The following is a 13,599-nucleotide window of genomic DNA, read 5'->3' on the forward strand; positions in this document are numbered from 1 at the left end:
TAGAGCAACCGGTCTGTGTAAAAGAAACAGAGAAAAAAACAAAGGTAGGAAGGTACCACAATGTGAAGGGCCTGGTCTTAAAGACCATAGGAAATAAATTATTTTGTTTTCATTAAGACTGTAATGGGGGCATGTGGATGGCTCAGTCAGTTGAGCCTGTCTTTGGGTCAGGTCGTGATCCCAGGGTCCTGGGATGGAGCCCGGCGTCCGGATCAGGCTCCTGCTCAGGAAAAAGTCTTCTCCTCCCTCCGCCGCTCCCCCTGCTCACGCTTTCTCTCTCTCTCTCTCTCTCTCTCTCTCTCTCTCTTTCTCAAATAAATAAATAAAAATGCAGATGCCGCAGACTTTTAAGTCTTATCCTTAGAGATTCTAACTCTTAATGTCTGGGATACAGCCCAGAAATCTGTGTTTTAAAAAATTTTTTAAAGACCAAACATGAAGCAAGTGTTGTTGCTGTTGTTTCATTTCCTAAGATTAATTTTCCAGCAGAGTACAGGTTGGATTAGAAGGTAGAAAAAGAAAACAGGAAAACAAATAAAGATAGCCTCAGTTTGAAAAAAATATATCCTAAATTAGTCCTAAGAGCGCTAGCTGGCCAAATCTTGTTGCTAGTTATTTGATTAATTTTCTAACTATCTAAGATGTGAAGGAATAACAATTTTCCTGGCCTCTGCATCACTATTAATTGTTATTACATATAATAAAGATGAAACAAGTAAAGAACAAAAGATTCTCGACTTCTTTCTAATGAAATTTTATTTTACCAGCTTCAACTTTATTTCATTAGGAAATAAATACTGGAAATAAAAACTACCCATTTGAAGGGAAAAACTAAAAAAAAATGCTCCATAAAAGTACAGATATTTTTAAGTGTTTTTAAGCTAGAAACATCAGTAAAATTCAAAACAATAAACAAAAAATTACACTATGCATGAGTACTTTAAGTGTAATATATCTTCATTTGTAAAAATACGTCCCTAAAATGCTAAGAAGAGGGATAAAGTGTCTCCTCAGAGTTTAAATACATTTCATACATCAAACCTTGGCTGAATCTGATTTATTTCGCTTCATTTTTTATTTATTTAATAAATAAATAAATTTAATAAATAAATAATGTCAATACCTTCAGGATGTGCTTTACTCTCTCCCCTGGGGCCTTTATATCACTAGCTAAAGCCTGAGCAGCAAGGAGGAAAAAGGAACGTATATCTCTTATTATGGTTAATTCCAAAATAAATTCTGCTTCTTTATCTTTTGATTTAAAAATGGCACACTGACTGTTTACCTAAATCTTCTTGAAGGTAAGATAATTGTGAAATTTCAATATTATATATATATTGTGTTTAATCTAAAATGGGCTTAATTGCACTAACCTGGTTATAAGAGTAATCCCTCCAGGACACCTACACACCTATACTTGAGAGCCATTCATCATCTTCTTACTGGAAAAGTAACTGTCTTTCAGTAACATCTCATTTGCACAGAATTTCATATTCATATTCTTTTTTTTTACGATTTTGTTATTTATTTAACAGAGAGAGACATAGCAAGAGAGGAAACACAAGCAGGGGGAGAGGGAGAAGCAGACTCCCCACTGAGCAGGGATACTGATGTGGGGCTCGATCCCAGGGCCCTGGGATCGTGACCTGAGCCGAAGGCAGCCACTGAATGACTGAGCCATCCAAGTGCCCCACATATTCATATTTTTTACAAATGTGTATTAAGTACCTGAAGTATTCAAGTATCAATTATTTATTTGAAAAATTCAGAAAAATGACATTCTCTTCCTTTATAACGTTATTTTAACTATTTATTTATTTGTTTATTTATTTATTTTAAAGATTTTATTTATTTATTTGACACTGACAGAGAGATCACAAGTAGGCAGAAAGGCAGGCAGAGTCAGAGGGGGAAGCAGGCTCCCCACTGAGCAGAGAACACGATGCGAGGCTCGATCCCAGGACCCCAAGACCATGACCTGAGCTGAAGGCAGAGGCTTTAACCCACTGAGCCACCCAGGCGCCCCTATTTTAATTTTTTAAAGTCCTAGACTAGTTTACCATACTCTTACATTTGCACTATATCAATTGTTAACCTTTATATTATTTTAAAAGTGCTTTCTGAACGTCACTGCTGTAGAACTTACTTTCTTTAATAGTAACCCTCAAAGTAAATATTTCAAAATGTGGGTAAGATCACATTCCCAAGTTCAACAAAATAACAAGAAAAGCAGTATGTTTGTTAAATAACATTAGTATCAAATAAAAACGTGTGCATGCATGCACACACAAATTTCGATTTCACATACACATACACACATTTACAAATGTCTACTATACACCAGGTAAATATTATCTCATTTTATTCTCCCAGCAGTACTATAAAGTCGGCACTGTTATGATCTTCATTTTACAGAGGAGTAAGTTGAGAGACAAAAGTCCAGTTAAGCTGCCGCAGATCACACGGCTAGCAAATGGCTGGTCTTAAATCCAAACCAAGCAGTCAGATTCCAGAGCCCAACACAAATTGGGCACAAAACCAGCAAGCAGAAAAGTGCTGCTTGGAAGAGAGGGTATCACAAAAAGGAATACAAAAGAAACAAAGTTACATATGCAGTAACGGCAGCAATTTTGTTTCTAAAAATGCACAGAAACAAGACCAGAAAGAAGTATGCCAGAATGTTAATATTTATCACTGAACACTGAGATTTCAGTTCATCTCTCTTCTCTTCTAACACATTTGTGCTTTTAAGTTTTAACAGAAAGCATGACCCTCCTTATAATCAGACAAGAAAAATTAGATGCAAAAGATAAGAAGTCTGACACTCTTCAAGAATGTTCCGTCTTGGCAAGATGCCTACACACTACCAGTTAAAACATGGACTATAAATGACAGATCCCTGAGGGCTGTGACTACTTGTGACAGAAAGACTCAGCAGAACTCCCTACTGCACCACAGGACAGACAGAAATATGTATAGTGTCTGATTTGGGAAAGGACTATTTAAAACAAAGAAAGAGGAAGAAAAGAAAAGCAAATTAGTAGAAGTCTTATACAGTACAACTAGGGCTTTAATCACTGAAAGAAGATGACTTAGAGTAAATGTAGGATAAAATGTGTTTTTAAAACCTAAAACAATAAACATTTAGTTATACACTTAAAAACTTCCCAGGGAAAACTGTAAGATTCTATGTATAAACATTAGACATAATTGTGTGTACTTCTAAGCTACATGTTACTTGTTCTACATTATGCCCCCTACGTAAAATCTCTGAAACTTGAAGTTCTAAATGTTCTCTCTAGATCTTAAGAAATTTCGTTTCAGGACCGCCTGGGTGGCTCAGTGGGTTGAAGCCTCTGCCTTTGGCTCGGGTCATGGTCCCAGGGTCCTGGGATCAAGCCCCGCGTCGGGCTCTCTGCCCAGCGGGGAGCCTGCTTCCTCCTCTCTCTCTCTGTGCCTATCTCTCTGCCTACTTGTGATTTTTGCCTGTCAAATAAATAAATAAATAAAATCTTTAAAAAAAAATTTCGTTTCAATTAACTCCTATAATCAACTATTCCATATTGCTTTTCTACTGTCCAAATAGATCATTTTTTCTTCCTCCACTGTTTCTGAACTTGATACAAAAATAGTTTCCTTAATCTTACCCACAATTTACTTCATTAATTATATAGAAATCATTTATTTTTTGGTCTGTTGTCTGTCCTAAACTGTATGCTGTCTTCAGATGCATTCCTTTAGAGATCAGAGATTTACTCTGAAGTATCTGGTGTAGTACAAAAAATGAGAGGACGTTTAAACAGGTCTTTGTTGACAATGAGAACACATAGAAAAAGCAGCGATCAGAAGTAAAAGTAGCAACTTTGTACATTTTAGGTCACTTTTCCTCTTTATATAAAAGGTTTTTTAATATCCAAGAATTCAAATATACCCATTTAATCTTTTAGTCTCTCTCTTAACTCTTGTTCTTACCAGTATCCATCTGCCAGACGTATACAGAGCCATCTGAACACCCCACGACCAGGTAATCATCAGAAGGCCTCCACTTGATGACGTGAATGGGAAAGAGATGACGAGATGCCAGCATAATGCATTTCTTCTCCCGCAGACTTAGGAGTCCCACTGAGTGGTCACTGGCTACAGAACAGATGCAGTGCTGTACTCTTGCCTAAAAAGAAGAATAAACCTTAATTATATTTAGATTAAATTCAGAATAAAATGGATCTGGTCCTCAATAACATAAACCAAAATTAATTGTACATCTAACACTGCTGAAAACCAACCACAGTATTAAATTCTGTTGAGAAGTAGGTTCCTTCCCATTACACATAAAACACCCAGTTCCATCGTGACAATACTTGGAGAGATGCTAAATGAGTCCTAGATTAAAGATGGAAAGGATGCCTTAGAAAATCTGTTCAAATGTTAAGATGACCATATTGACATGATCGTCGTACAGGCACAGGGAAAGCTGCAAAGAAATTGATCTGTTATTATGCGTTTTCTTTCCACAGTATGAACTTTCCTTTGTTGGCTGCTACAGCTGCTACAGTGCTTCTTTCTGTCTGTGACTCTGTCATTTTGGACCCATGTTCTTCCCTGCTCCTTTGCTCAAAAACAATGCCCTCCTGGTCCCTCAGCCACAATCACACCTCCCAAGAGCCATGGGGATTTGGTGTTATGTGTAGGTGTGTCTCCCGGCTTCTGTCAGTAACACCAGCAGGTGCAGCACCTCCACTAACACAACAGCCACTTAAACATTCTGCTGTGTATTCTCTGCTCATCTCTAGTGTGTGCCCTTCAATTCCTTTTAAACCAAGATGGAATATAAATAAAGAATGGTAAAGATTTTCACTAGCAGCAGAAAATGGAAACCACAACCTAGACAATTAAAAATTCAGGTATTTAAAGTTTTAAGAATGTATAAGCTATTTACAACTTAACCTTTTGGTGATTTATTGGATTAGTCTTTCAGTTCATACTGAAGTGAAACCATATGAAAACAGCCACACATCACTGGATATATTGTGAGTAATATTGAGGACGAGGCCCAATGCACTGCATACACAGTAACTCTACAGTGGGCTCCAAAGGAGAACTTCTCAAATCTTCACCTAAGCAAACAATTTTAGCTAAAGAACAATCCCACACTGATTAGTACATCTCACTGAATGGGAAATGCTGACAGGAACAAATGAAAAGAGGTAGGTATGGACAAAAGTGCACAGAAAACAAAAATTACTGGTGTTGACTTTAACCATGGAACTCCTAAGAACCTTTAACATGCTGATGAGAACAGAATTCTCTCTACAAGGGGAATACAGTATTGCTCATCTTGATGTTTATTTGACCAGGGTGATCTTAGAAGACCGAGTTTTAGAGGAACATACTTTGGGAAAAGCTGCTGTAACTGGTTCCTTTCATGTTTTGGCCACACGACACCTAGGCCTGAATTTTCTACCCAGCACAGTCGGCGGGGGAGGGGGACACACACTTCTGCAATGTGGACTCAGCCTCCTCTACTTTCTTCTCTGTTTCTCTTCATCATTTCATTTTATTTTATCTTACTCCATCATGTTTATTTTTATAAACAACTTAAAATCAACCTTTGAATGAAGCAGAACATTAATAAAATAAAGACAGTAAGATTTAACTATTTTGTTCTTAAATTCAGGTATGTTAACCTTTTATCCTCTGTTAGCTTTATTTACACTTTTTGTTATACAATGATTTAAACATTATAATTAGCATTGCAGATGTTTACTAATTTTAAGAGTTAAAAAACCAAGTTCAGAAAGATCATGTTATAAACCTTATTAGGAGTACCTGGGTGGCTCAGTGGGTTAAGCCTCTGCCTTTGGCTCAGGTCATGACCTCAGTCAGGGTCCTGGGACTGAGCCTCCCGCCCCTGCTAAGCAGGGAGCCTGCTCCCCCCTCTCTCTGCCTGCCTCTCTGCCTACTGTGATCTCTGTCAAATAAATAAATAAAATCTGAAAAAAAAAACCTCTATTAAAACATCAGATAGAATTTTCCTAAACATTTAAGCTTACTTATTTCATGTTCCCTGATAAGCGCTCAACTGTAACATAAAACATGATTTCTTCCTTTAAAAAGATAGAAGAACTGAGGGGTAGTTGACTATGGCACAAAAAAATTACCTTTAGAATTAAGCATTAATCAAAATAAAGTGGCAAACTACAAAAAAATCATTTAAATACGGGAATGTTAGAATAAAACGGTAAAAAGATATCTGTGATGTCTTTATTTCAGATCATATAAAATATTTATGAGTTCCACCAGACATGCATTGCCAACCAAAGATAACAGTTTAATACAATGAACGCTTTGCATTTCTACAGATTACCATTAGTAATGACTTGGTATTTATCAAACATATTCATCATTCAACTCACAAAAAGGGGTGCTTTCATACATTAATGGTTAACTACTACTATTACCATTCAGCAACACTGATCTGTGAAAAAGTGGGTTATTTTACCTATTTCTCTCATCACAGGAAATAAACATTTGCAGGGATCTTTTCCTCTATGTATAACTTACTAAAAAGAAAGGCTCCTAGACAACATTTCTTTTCATCTGTCCAAGTTCTTTAATCAAGCGCCAATCTGCCACACCGTGCACAACACCTGCCACTACTTGTGACTCTGCTACTTTGACTCACAAGCTCCTCAACTTCAAAAGGAGCTGATGCTTAAGTGATGCCACATCCCTCGCTAGCTGATCACTGGCCCTCAAGTCCACAGTCATCTCATTAGTGTCCACATGCACTCTTGGCATTCCATTTCAAAGGGGCATGAGTTAGGGTGAAGTTTACTCAACAACAGGTGAATGGCCACTAGTGTCCTTCACAATGTTTGGTGCTCTTCAAGCTACAAGCTATGGGCAGATCGTAACGTCTGAGGGGATACAGAAGTACTGACCGCCACTGACAGATACGTTCTCTCTGCCAAATGTCTCCTACAGAGGTTCATAACCTAGCAGAGAGAGGACTGCAGACATTCATCCCCATTTCTATGGCAAACTTGATCTTCAGGTACCAGCTCCCCAGGGGAAGTTTCAACTTTCACCCTCCCATTTAGATCCAGGTGGGTAACTTCAAAAATTCAAGAAAATGTAATCCATCCTCAAGAAAAGACTTAAAAACCCTACATTCATGTTATCACTTTTGTTGGTAAAAAATAAAGGACAAAGCAAATACCAAATAATAGCAATGGATCTCCTTTTAAAAAGTAGACTATGTAATTTTCTGAAGGGAAAAAGTAACTGTAATTCAAAAAATTCTAGCTTTTCATTTCCACATAATGTGCTCTAACACATATACTTATATAAACATACTTTGAAGAGCAGTTCTAATCCTCTTTCACATAGTGCAGTAAGGATGAAAATAGGCAAACGATGTATCCCATCCCCCTCTTCACATACAAAATGTTTGGTCCAAACTATAAATGATGTATCGTCCCCGTAAATGAAAATAAGCATCTGAAGAGTTAACGCTAGCTTTACTGTAATAAGCAACAGTCTGGAAATAGCCAAAATAATCAAGACTGAAAACAAAACAAAACAAAAAAATCAATATTGCTAAGCCCAAGAAAGCGTAGTTATTAGAGGTACTTAACTCACAAGAAAAGATGGTTCTCTGCTTTTTAAATATGGATTAAAATAAATCTAATTTTTCTTCTTTCAAAAAAATGCTAGTCCAACTCGTGTGAAGAAAACTGGCCTAGAGTGGAAATAGCCCAATACAGTAAAACCTCATTAATTTTGATTCCACTAATTAATTGTGAGTTGATGGTTACCTTCACAGGCTGTGTGAAAACAAATTAATGGTATAAACAAAGCAAACGTCTCGCCTAGTTAAATGTAAAAGGAAAAAAGACCATTCTCAAGCACCACTTTGGTATTAATTTTAATTCAAACAATGAACAGAGTAATGATAAATAATTCTCAGCTATCTGTTAAATGAAAGCACTTAAAAGATTTGCTAAAATGCAATTAACTTGGTTTCTTCTTATCTGTCCTCGAAATTATTAAAGAAGCACTTCTTAAAGGATATTTAATAACTCCTATCTCTGATTTAGACCCAGCTTCCCCACAAATGAATTGAATTACCACAATTCCTTTATTATTAAATTATTAAATTCCAGGGATCTTGGTTATTGAACATCTATTTCACCTACAATGACTGATTCCATAATTTGATTAATTCCATTCTACTTTACTTTGCTCCGTTTTCAACCTGGAAAAAGTCACCTAAGTGTGACTTAACATCAAGGACACTGTAACAGGATAATGCAGAAGACATTTAAATTGAGTGATTAAAATAATAACAAAAAGTGTGAACCTCATGCATTTATGCTGACTTTGATCCCACACCTATTCGTTAAAAAGACTTGGTGATGTATTCCCGTTGTATATATATTTACAAATTATATAGGCACTCCTGTGCCAATATACCATGTACTTATAAAACATGCACAAAAAATATGTTTTAAGAGAACAACTCAGAGGGAGGCCTGCGTGGATTAGTCAGTTAAGTGTCTGCTTTGGCTCAGGTCACGATCTAGGACTCCTGGGATTGAGCCACGCTTCCGGCTCGCTTGCTTCTCCCTCTCCCACTGCCCCTCCCCCCTCCCCACTACTGTGTGTGTGTGTGTGTGTGTGTGTGTGTGTGTACATACATACATATGTAAAAAAGAATGACTCGGTGCCTGGGTGACTCAGTCGGTTAAGCATTTGACTTCAGCTCAGGTCTTGATCTCAGGGTCCTGGGACTGAGAGCCCCACATCCGCACAGGGCTCCTTGCTCCATGGGGAGTCTGCCTGTCTCTCTGCCCTCCCCCCAAGCTGCCCTAAACTTGTGGCCTGACTCACTCTCTCTCAAAAAAATAAATAAAATTTAAAAACTAAAAAATAAAAATAAACTAAAAGAATGACTCAAAGCTTAAATAAACAAATTTAAGAGAAAGGAAGCACCTTCTTAAAATGTCTTACTAATGTTAATTATGTTAGCGCTAGGTAACAACTCAAAGCACAATATATAGCTTTAAAAAGATTTCATTGCTAATGACTGTTGGACGTAAATACATATTTCATATAATTATACATTTTTTGGCTGCCCTCCTGTCAGACGGACCAAATGATCACTGCCTGAAACCATAATGTAGCTGCTGAAGAGAGATTTAAGTTTCATTGGAAATCTGTTCCATCCTCATTTTCTCTGCCCATTTTGTGGGGGCGGGTGAGGAAGTGGACAAGGAGCCCACCCGGTGAGAGCCACCCTGAGCCTCCTCTGGCTGGCAGGTCTGCTCTTCCCCCAGGTGACACATGGTCACAGAACATAAGGAACAAGTGAGACTCCAGTATCCTACCATCTACTACATGTTCACAGGTGCAATTTCTTAAGGTTAAAAAAAGGACATAAGCAAGAGCTTTAATATTTTGTTCCTTTACCCCAATGAACTATCTCACAGATTGTACTTCCCCAACCACTACCACCAACTGACTTAAGGAGTGAAACTCATGAGGGGTGCCTGGGTGGCTCAGTGTGTTAAAGCCTCTGCCGTCAGCTTGGGTCATGATCCCAGGGTCCTGGTTTCGAGTCCCGCATCGGGCTCTCTGCTCAGCAGGGAGCCTGCTTCCCTTCCTTTCTCTCTGCCTGCCTCTCTGCCTACTTGTGATCTATCTGTCAAATAAATAAGTAAAATCTTTTTATAAATAAATAAATAAATAAAAATAAAGAGTGAAACTCATGAATACCATCTAAAATTTTGTGTTGTTATGGAACGCAGAATTTGTACAGCATGGACTGAGCATCCTATTATCAACTTGGCCAGTACTTTATAAGTGAAAATTATTCAAACTCATGCTCCAAATATGACTAATTCTGCCCTAGAAACAAAATGTAACAATGACATCAAAAATTAATTTAAAAGCAGAGGCTAACAACAATAAACAACAGAATATTTAACAAAAACTGTATTTTCATTTGATGAAAAAAATTCAGATAACTAGCCGAGGAAAAGAAGGGAGATGATGGACCAAAACATACATATTCCAGGGCTAATTTTTCTTTCCAGATAATTCTGATCCTCAACCAGAGTCTCACTGAGTGTGCCAGTAAGTAATCCTCACAGTACATTAGTGCTGAGCAGCAGAATGCCACAAACTATCATAGAATCTGACAGAGTCAGAATATACCACCTAGGTCATCCAGCCTGACCTTATGCATTTTACAAGACTTCATTTTAAACCATTCCCAGAAACCTCTTATATAACCTGTTCCTAAACATCTGCCATGAATTACAGAAATTAGAGACAGCTAGTTTACCCCTTCCACTACCTCTCTGGGGAGATGATTCTGCTTTCCAACAGTTCCCGATATAAATTACATACATATATTTTCCCTACTTTTGCTAATTTGTTTTCCGAATTAAATTCTTTTTCTTCATATCATTTCAGGGTCAATCTCTTAACTGCCCCCAAACAATTTTTCTCTTTGTGTATTCCCTAAATATCTGATCACTAACTACTGTCTTTCCTTTTAAATATGCCCATCATTAGACAAGCTATAAAAGACCAGCTTCTTTCAGTCGTAAATCAATCTTGCTATTCTCTTAATCATTCTTTCTCGTACTTCCCAGAACTCTTTATATGGAACATAAATGTGCAGTTAAGATGCATCATTTATCACTTTTAAATATTCTACCTGAAAGGAAAAAAGAGCCTAGGAATATTAATTTCATTTCCACATTTTCATGAAACTAGCTTAAAAAAATTTTTTTTCAGACATCCATGGCTTAGCCTTCCTTGTTTTTTTTTTTTTTTTTTTAAAAGGAAAAAGAAAAGTAGAAGGCTGTTTCTTTAATGGCTGTTTTAGAAAAGACGACCACGGAGTCCAACCAAAACACTCACCTTCTAATTGGTTACATTCTGTATGAAGACTTTTAGAAACAAATTTTAACATCTTCACTCAGTCACTATATATAAAAGGTAATAAATAGTGGACTAATTAGAATTCCATCTTTCTTCAACTGCTTCCTTACCAACTAAACAGCAAATAAAATATGAAGAATTTAATGTAAGACAGGCGCCTACGTGGCTCAGTGTTGGTTAAACGCCTGACTCTCAATTTGGCTTAGGTCAAGATCTCAGGATCGTGAGAACAAGCCCTGTATCGGGCTCCACACTGCGTGTGAAGCCTGCTTAAGATTCTCTCTCTTGGGCGCCTGGGTGGCTCAGTGGGTTAAGCCGCTGCCTTCGGCTCAGGTCATGATCTCAGGGTCCTGGGATCGAGTCCCGCATCGGGCTCTCTGCTCAGCAGGGAGCCTGCTTCCTCCTCTCTCTCTCTGCCTGCCTCTGCCTACTTGTGATCTCTCTCCGTCAAATAAATAAATAAAATCTTAAAAAAAAAAAAAAAAAAGATTCTCTCTCTTCCACTGCCCCTCCCCCATCTCTCTCTCTCTCTGCCTCTCTTTAAAAAAAAAAAAAAAAAAAAAATCCATCATTCTTCTTTCCTCACCCCACAAACAAATTTCTGATAAGTATGTTATTTATTCTTAATCCAGCCACTGTTTTTAAACTAAATTTTATTACGTTTCTGGATGGAGAAAGATTCCAACCTTCAAAAATATGAAAGAAGCTACATAGAAAAATGATAGATAACCTAAGAACAAGAAAATTTCAACAGAAAGCATATATGCTTAACATTTCAGTTAAGTTAGGCACTCACAGAAGTACTAAAATTCCCAAGAAAAACAAATAAGCAAAGGACAAAAGATGTCTCAAAAAAAAAAAAATCACTAAAATCTTCAAAGAAAAACTTCAGTATCTCTGGTAACCAAAGAAATGCACATTCAAACAATAAGATATTCTTTCCATCTATCAATTTAGCCAAAGATTTTAGAAATTGTAATAGAAAACAACCAACATTTATCAGGTTCTTACTTTGTGCTGGGTATTATTCTAAATACTTGGCTACATACCAAATGTTATAATTCATTACAGTCCCACAACAATCCTCTGAAGTAGGCAGAATTATTATTTCCACTTTACAGATGTGGCAACTAAGGCATGGAAGTAAATACGTACTTCTTATGCTAGCAAGGGGCAATGAGACAGGAACTGAGGGTAGAAAACAATTTGCTACTATACCTCAGTCACCTTAAAAATGTTAATGCCTATTACACAAAAATTCCGAGGTTCTATTGTTAAAAAATTCATGGAATCTATCTAAGGGAATAATTATAAGTTTTTTTAAACTTAAAAAGATAATAAGTAATTTATGGACATTGGGGAGGGTATGTGCTATGGTGATTGCTGTGAAGTGTGTAAACCTGGCAATTCACAGACCTGTACCCCGGGAGCTAATAATACATTATATGTTAATAAAAAAATTTAAAAAGATAGTAAGTACCGTATTGTATAATACAGATGGTCAAACTGGGAACAATTCGCATAACCAAAGTAGGAGAATTGCTAAGTAAATACGGTATGTTCACATAAACATGGTATGTTTTACAATCATTAAATACTACCTTCATGAATAAGTATGACTTGGAAAAGTATCTGTTATGATATAAAATGAAGATAATGTGCTCAAATAACTCAATCTACAATATAATCACAAACATACAGGAAGTGGATTTTAAAGGCCATAGGAAATTATACCAAATGTTAACTGTGGTTCTCTTGTATGTACAAGGATAACAGGTAACCTTTTCCCTTCTTAGCAATCTCTTCTGTCAAACATTTTCACAGTGTCTTATGTGTTAAACTTACAAAATTGCAATTAAAAACATGTTTTTTAAAAGCAAATAATGTATTATAAAGAAAAGGAGGTAAAAGGAGTTTAAAACTAAAAAATTCCAGAGCTGAATTATCAAAGATGAAAACTAAAGGGAAAGTAGAAGAGAACTGAGCAATGCACAGTCTCTAAAGGAAAAGTAGAATATGGGAATTCAAAAGAATGGCTGTGTTTTGTCCTACAAAGTGAAAGAAAAATATTCAATAAATTAGCAATTGAAAGGTAAGTATGCATCAAAGTCATATACTTACATAAATCAATAATGAAAACAGTCAAAATTTGGAGAAATACAGTTATTTTAAAATACATAATGACATCTACTAGGAGGCAGTACGCTCGGTGGATAAGCACAGGACATCAAGTCGGACTACTTAGGACCAAATTCCAGCTCTGCCACCTGCTAACTATGTGATGGAGGGAAGTTATTTAACCTCTCTGAACTCCTTTCTCTGTATAACGTGGTTAACAGCAATAACCACACCTCACGGAATTACTGTTTGACTTAAATGAAATGTACACAAAGAAATTAGCACAGTGACTAACATATCATGCATACAAAAGAGAACAGTAGCTAATGTTATTTTTACCATTATGATGTCATTATACACCATAAATTCTACCTTTTTAAAATGTAATTATATTTAGTTTCTGAAGGAGTTGCCAACATGAAGATATTTATAATTCTTCGATACATTGGTTTTCCTTTTCAATATTTTCTCCTCACATTAATATCTCTGCTTTAATTTAATCTGAATAGTTCCACCTGCATAACCATC

At 36.6% G+C, this 13,599-nt stretch overlaps 1 protein-coding gene across 4 annotated transcripts in view; it reads right to left on the minus strand.

Moving 5' to 3' along the window:
- WDR7 (WD repeat domain 7) overlaps window positions 1-13,599 on the minus strand; it is a 363,555-nt gene that overhangs the window by 289,325 nt on the left and 60,631 nt on the right. For all 4 annotated transcript variants that reach the window (XM_032310817.1, XM_032310818.1, XM_032310820.1 and 1 more), the window contains exon 13: window positions 3,973-4,168. In XM_032310817.1, the coding sequence (XP_032166708.1) occupies window positions 3,973-4,168 (196 nt within the window). The remainder of the gene's footprint in view (window positions 1-3,972; window positions 4,169-13,599) is intronic.

The sequence above is a fragment of the Mustela erminea genome, chromosome 13, assembly GCF_009829155.1.
Source record: "Mustela erminea isolate mMusErm1 chromosome 13, mMusErm1.Pri, whole genome shotgun sequence".
NCBI classification, from domain to species: Eukaryota; Metazoa; Chordata; class Mammalia; order Carnivora; family Mustelidae; genus Mustela; species Mustela erminea.